The sequence below is a fragment of the Calidris pugnax genome, unplaced genomic scaffold (genome assembly GCF_001431845.1).
Source record: "Calidris pugnax isolate Ruff unplaced genomic scaffold, ASM143184v1 scaffold107, whole genome shotgun sequence".
Classification (NCBI taxonomy): Eukaryota; Metazoa; Chordata; class Aves; order Charadriiformes; family Scolopacidae; genus Calidris; species Calidris pugnax.
Genome location: NW_015090901.1, coordinates 2,723,263 through 2,729,600, shown reverse-complemented (window position 1 = coordinate 2,729,600; position 6,338 = coordinate 2,723,263). Strand labels below are relative to the sequence as shown.

General features: G+C 63.3%; 1 protein-coding gene across 3 annotated transcripts in view; it reads right to left on the bottom strand.

Moving 5' to 3' along the window:
- Positions 1-944: 944 nt before the first annotated feature.
- CD6 (CD6 molecule) overlaps positions 945-6,338 on the bottom strand; it is a 6,339-nt gene continuing 945 nt past the window's right edge. Inside the window, exons 2-13 of one of the 3 annotated variants that reach the window (XM_014948833.1) lie at positions 5,855-5,911; positions 5,156-5,215; positions 4,714-5,022; positions 3,423-3,722; positions 3,245-3,313; positions 2,960-3,100; positions 2,664-2,792; positions 2,468-2,569; positions 2,282-2,362; positions 1,984-2,178; positions 1,312-1,467; positions 945-1,181 (exon numbers count right to left, since the gene is read on the bottom strand). In XM_014948833.1, coding sequence (XP_014804319.1) covers positions 1,084-1,181; positions 1,312-1,467; positions 1,984-2,178; positions 2,282-2,362; positions 2,468-2,569; positions 2,664-2,792; positions 2,960-3,100; positions 3,245-3,313; positions 3,423-3,722; positions 4,714-5,022; positions 5,156-5,215; positions 5,855-5,911 — 1,697 coding nt within the window. In that variant the 3' untranslated portion in view covers positions 945-1,083. The remainder of the gene's footprint in view (positions 1,182-1,311; positions 1,468-1,983; positions 2,179-2,281; positions 2,363-2,467; positions 2,570-2,663; positions 2,793-2,959; positions 3,101-3,244; positions 3,314-3,422; positions 3,723-4,713; positions 5,023-5,155; positions 5,216-5,854; positions 5,912-6,338) is intronic. The other 2 variants (XM_014948834.1, XM_014948835.1) reach the window with 2 other exon arrangements.

Sequence of the window (6,338 nt, the reverse complement as noted above, 5' to 3'; positions counted from 1 at the left end):
GGGGGGGGGACGCTGCTTTGCTCTGGAGGACCGTGGGGTACCCCAGCACAGGGGATGTTGGAGGGGGTTATTCCTCCCTTGGGGGGGCTGTGTCCCACCTCCTGAGCTCTGGGTGAGGGGGACAAGCCCCCCCACCCCTGGGTTGAAAGCTGGCTATTATTGTCCCATTTTTGTCCCCCTTTTTGTTCCTGCTTGCTATCTGTTTCCCAGTCCCAGGCTGGGGTGAGAAGGGTCTGGGGCCCCCCCAAGACCCAGGCTGGGGTGAGAAGGGTCCAGGAGCCCCCCCAGACCCAGGCTGGGGCAAGAAGGGTCCGGGACCCCCCCCCAGCACCATCCAGTGTGGTTGGGATGGGACTCCAGTGCCTTCTCTGCCAGCATCCCTGGAGCCCCCCCTGCTCGTTTATGGGTTTATGAGTTTATGGGCACGGTCACCGGTGTGTCCCCAGGATGGGGAGTGGTTCAGGGGGATGTGGGAAAGCTTGGGGGGGCCTCTGGCTGTGGGACACTGTCACCCCATGTCCCCACCACCCGCCTCCCTGCAGGGCCCCCCCCAGGGATTGATTGCCACCCCCAGGGACCGATTGCCACCCCCAGCCATGGGGATCTCCGGTGCTGTGGGGCTGGATCAGACCCTGCTTCCCCCCCAATATCTGCTACTGGGGGCTGGGGGGACAGGGGGTCCTTGGGGGACAGCTCTGTGGGCAGGGGGGGGACATCACCTGGTAGCCAGGTCCTGCAGGCGACGCTGGTCCCCACCACCAACCAGGCAAGGGGTGGCAGAAGGGACATCTTTGTGCCACTTATCCCTTGTTGCCCCGTGGGAGGGTTTGGTGGCCCAGCCTCCTTGGTGGGGCTGGTGACCTGCCACCCCCCCGATGGCCGAAGGAGATGGTGACCCACTGGGAAAAGCTTTTAATCACAGCACGTAGCCTGGCAGTGCTCATCTGTGCAGAGTGTCCCCCCGGGTGACACCGGGACACGTCCCCCCACCCCGGCACGGAGGAGGTGGCTGGGAAAGTCCAGAGATGTTGGCAGTGCCATGTCCCCCCCCTTGGCCACGTCCCTGTGGTCCATGGGGCAGCCTCAGTAGGCAGAGCCCTGGATGTCATCGTAATCGCTGCCGTCGGAGGAGTCGGGCTCCTGTGCGTGTCCCCCCAAGGGACAGGAGGGACCTGGCCAGCCTGGAAGGGAGAGACCCCATCAGGGAGGTGGGCAGGGATGGGGAGGAGGATGTTGTGGAGGCAGAGGAGCCCTGATGCACCCCCCTCCCTGTGCCACCCTGATCCTGCCCTGCCCATGAAGGGTCCTCACCGGGGTGTGAGGAGGGGTCCCCGGGTGGCTCCTTGTCCTGCACGTTCTCGTACCACTCCCCCGAGGAGGTGCTGGAGCTGTCAGCGGGATGGGGCTCTGCTGGAGACACGGGTGTCCAGGGGTGGGACAGCACTGGGGCGGGCAGGCATGGCTCTGCTGGGGGAGAAGAGGACTCTCAATGGCATCTTCCATCCCTGCACCCAGCCCCTGGGGTCCCCCCGCTCCCATTCCCTCCCTGGGGTTGTCCCCATCCCCGCTCTCATCCCCAGGGTTTCTCCATCCCTGCTCTCCTCCCCAGGGCTGTCCCTGCTATTCCCTGCTCCCATTTTTGGGGTCCCCTCACCCCCTTCCTGTCTCCAGGGCTGTCCCCATCCCTGTTACTGTCCTTGGGGTTTCTCCATCCCTTGCTCCCATCCTTGGGGTCTCTCCATCCCTACTTCCATCCTTGGGGTCTCTCCATCCCTGTCCCCATCCTTGGGGTCTCTCCATCCCTACTTCCATCCTTGGGGTCTCTCCATCCCTGTCCCCATCCTTGGGGTCTCTCCATCCCTGTCCTCATCCTTGGGGTCTCTCCATCTCTGGGGTCTCTCTCTCCATCCCTTCTTCCATCCTTGGGGTCTCTCCATCCCTGCCCCAGTCCCTGGTACCACAGAGCCCACCAGTGATGCCCACCTGTGCCAGGATAGTTGTCGTAGCCGTGGGTGATGGGTGCTGCGTGCGGGTGGGTGCCATCCTCGGGGGGCTGGGGGCAGACCCAGGCGTGAGGGGGGGCCGCGCTGTGGTTGCAGTAGGGCTCAGCGGAGGAAGAGGAGGAGCTGGAAGAGCTGCTCGCCCTGCTGCGGGATGGGGGGCCCAGCCTGGCTGGCACTGTGGGGCAGAGGGCTAACATTAGCCCCCCCAGGGCTGCAAGGGTGACCCCCTGGCCCACCAGTGGTACAGGACAGAGGGATGGCCACCCCTGGTGTCATACCCCTTGTAGGGAACGGCTCCATCCCATCCTGGTTGGGCATCAACGGGAGCGACTGGTCCCCGGGATGTTGGCGCAGGGAATCTGTGGGGTGGGCAAGGAGGAGGGACATCAGCCAGGGCGCCCCGGGACACCCCAGGAGAGGGTGATGGGGGTCCCAGGGATCCCCAGGGCAGGTGGGATGCTGACTATAGAAGGTGGAGAGGGCCACGGGTGGCTTGCTGCTGAAATCGTAGTGTTCGTAGTCGGAGTCGGAGTCCTTGGCGCTGGGAAGGTCCGTGACCGGTGGGTCTGGGGGGGATAAGAGGGGAGACAGGGCAGCCATGGCCAACCAGGACCCCCTGCCCCACAACATCCTGCTCCCCTCTGACCCACCAAGACCTACCTGGTCCTTTGGGAAGGCTGGTGGGCATCTCCCTGTAGTCGTTGGAGGTCCCGGAGGGCACGTCAGGGCTCTGGATGCTGTGGGTCACCAGGACCGGCCCAGCCAGCCCGGGGGAGGACACGGCGTGGGCTGTGGGGACAAGGGGTGACACCCTCACAACTGCTCCGTGGCACAGTTGCCCCCCATTCCTGCAGCCCAGGGAGTGGGGTGGCCCCGGCTGGGCCACCAGTGTCACCCCCTCCATGGTCAGAGCCCCCCATTCCCCCCCGATGGGGGGTGAGGGGAAGCTTCCTTACCGCTCATCTTCCTCACCCTCAGCAGGGCGGTGGTGAAGGCCAGGACAGTGAGGAGGAGGAGCACCATCAGCACCAGGCAGAGGATGAAGAGGGGCATGTAGAGGGGGGACTGTCCCCCCGCTGCCAGGGACCCCTCCTCGGCTGAGACAGAGAATGGACACAGCTTGTGACACCCGGGACGGCCTTCCTCCAGGTGAAAGGGGGTGAGCTGGATGCTCCCCGCACCCTCCACCACCCCCTTGTCCCAAGACCCAGCTCACGGCTGAAGCTCTGTAGGACACTCACCTCTCAGGAGGGTGACGTTGCTCGGTGTCACTGTGGCCACCGGGGTGGGTGTCTGCAAGCCCTGGGAGCCTGTGAGCAGGAGGGGAGGGACAGGGATGGAGAAGGGGTGGTGGGGGACAGAAGAAAGCAGGTTGCAGCTCATCTGCCCCCCAAAAAACCAAGGGGGTGTCTCCCATACCGTTGCAGACCACGCCGACCGCCTGGGACTGGTGGCAAGGAGCTGATTTATTGTAAGCCCACCAGCAGTGGGCCAGCGAGGGCTGGAGGTTCTGGCACTCGTAGACCATCCTACTGGGCAAGGTGTGGGGGAAGAAGAGTCGCCGGAGGGGCGGGCCGCAGCCCAGGCTGTGGCACAGCACCTTGGCCTCCATCTCGTACCACGTGCTGTCGCACACCGTGCTCCACGTGCCGCGGAAAAAGACCTCCACCCGACCCGCACAGCCGTCCCGGCCACCCGAGAGCTGCCATTCCTGGTGTTCTAGTTGGGGTGGGGGGAAAAAGCAGAGATCATAGAATCGTAGAATGACACGGGGTTGGAAGGGACCTCTGGAGATCAGCTCCTCCAACCCCCTGCCACAGCAGGGCCACCCAGAGCAGGTCCCACAGGAACGTGTCCAGGTGGGGTTTGAATGTCTCCAGAGAAGGAGACCCCACCACCTCTCTGGGCAGCCTCTGCCAGGGCTCTGCCACCCTCACAGCAAAGAAGTTCCTCCTCAAGTTTAGGTGGAACTCCTTATATTCAAGTTTGTGCCCATTTCCTCTTGTCCTATCACAGGGCACCCCTGGAAAAAGCCTGGCCCCATCCTCCTGACACCCACCCTTTCAGTATTTATAGGTGTTGATCAGATTCCCCCTCAGCCTTCTCTTCTCCAGACTAAAAAGACCCAAGTCCCTCAGCCTCTCCTCAGCAGAGAGATGCTCCAGGCCCCTCATCATCTTTGTAGCCTCTGCTGGCCCCTCTCCAGCAGTTCCCTGTCCTTCTGGAACTGGGGAGCCCAGAACTGGTCCCAGTGCTGCAGCTGGGGCCTCCCCAGGGCAGAGCAGAGGGGCAGGATGACCTCCCTCCACCTGCTGCTCACACTCTTCCTGATGCCCCCCAGGATGCCCTTGGCCTTCTTGGCCACCAGGGCCCATTGCTGGCTCCTGGGCATCCTTTTGGCCACCAGGACTCCCATGTCTTTCTCCTCAGAGCTGCTCTCCAGCTCCCCAGCCTGTCCTGGTGGGGGGGTTATTCCTCCCCAGGAGCAGCACCCTGCACTGGCCCTTGTTGAATTCCATCAGGTTCCTCCCTGCTCAACTCTCAAGGTCTCACTGTGTGGTGGCACAGCCTTTTGGGGTGTCAGCCACCCCTCCTAGTTTTGCATCATCAGCAAACTTGCTGAGGGCACCTTTTATCCCTTCATCCAGGTCATTGGACATCCACACCAGATGTTCTGGTGGCTACCATCCCCGGCAAACACTAGCCCCACCTGAACACACCACGCCGGCGTCCTCCTTGTGGCTACAGTCGTGCTGCGTCACCGCCGGGCAGTCCCAGAGATGGTCCTCGTGTCCCTGGCAGCCCACCTCATCCCGGAGGATGGAACCGTTGCCCCGGCCGAAGGTGGCCTCACCGTGGACCTTCATGGCACGGCCGCAGCCCAGTTGCCGGCAAACCACGTCCCCGTCGGCCATGTCCCAAGCGTCGTCACACACCGTGCCCCAAGAACCTCCTTCTTCCACCTCCACCCGGCCCTCACACCGGCTCCGGCCACCCACCAGCCTCACTGCGGTGGGACCTGGGGGGAGATGGAGGGGCAGGGGGGGTAGTAGTGGTGGTGGTGGCCTTGGGACTGTCCCCCCCAGTTGCCACCACCACCCCCAGGCACTGCCCCCTTTCCCCACCAAAATGGAGGGTCCTTTGGCTCTCACCTGGTGCCACCGAGATGTTTCCAGCCGAGGTGTTGGGGGGTCCTGTTGGCTCCATGGGGGCTGCAGAAGGAAGGGACAAGGGGGGGGTATGAGCCCACCGGGACCCCCCCATGTGGGGCTAAACCTCCCCCCAACCCGAGCAGGGCAGGAGGTGGCACGGTGGGAAGATGGGGTTGATGGCCACAGGACAGATGGACACCCAGAGCCCCCGCAGAGTGTTGGCAGCCCCCGAGGAGAAAGCAGGAGTGAGTTCGGGGGGGTCAACCCCCCCTTTTTTCTGGCTCATCCCTGGCTCTTTTGGCAAAGTGTGGGGAGGAGCAGACGGAGCGGCTGCCTGGGGGCTCGGGGGCTCGCAGATGGGCAAACTGGTGGCACGTAGCTTCGGTGGCACCCCCAGCACAAGCCATAGGAAAGATGGTTGGCGGGGGTGGGGGGGGGAAGCTGGAGAAGGTGCACCCCCCGAAAATGCTGCTGGTGTGGGGCAAGGCGGCCAAAATGGCATCCTGGGGCTGTCACAAAATGGGCGGCTCTTCTTGCACCCCGAAAACTCGGTCCCCGTGTCCTCACATCAGCCCCTGGGCTTGGGAGGGGGGGGGATACACACAAATGTGCCCTGGGGGCGAATCCCGTGGGGTCTGCTCATGGGATGGGGGGGTCAGAATTTGGCCCTAAATACGGCGATATCAGGGCACTACTCACCTGTGGGAACACCGAAGCGGGGGGTGCTGTCCTGAATCCGGGGTGCCACCGCTGCCCCTGCCAACAGAGAGGGTCTGGTGCTGCCTGTACCCCCCCGTCTGCACCCCCAACATGCCCCCCCATCATGATTTAGGGCCAGCGTGGTGACATTTGAGGTTTTTTTCCCTCCCCATGGTCACCCCCAGGGCAGGACATCATTTTAGGCCACCAAAATCCCACCCTCTCCCCCTCCCCTCTCCCCGACACCTCAAGGAGCCGCTCGCCCTTCACCCCCCCAAAAAAAAATTCACCATTTGGTTCTTTTTGGGAGTGAAGAATTCCCCCGCCCCCCCAGGGGTGAGACGAGGTGCCTTCGCTCTCACCGTCACCGGATTTGTGGCTTTTTCTCTGCCCCGACTGCACGGGGCGCCATGATGCGATCGTTGCAATAATGATTTCTGACCAAAAAAGGGCATTTTTGTTTCTCCTTGCTGAGGGAGCACAC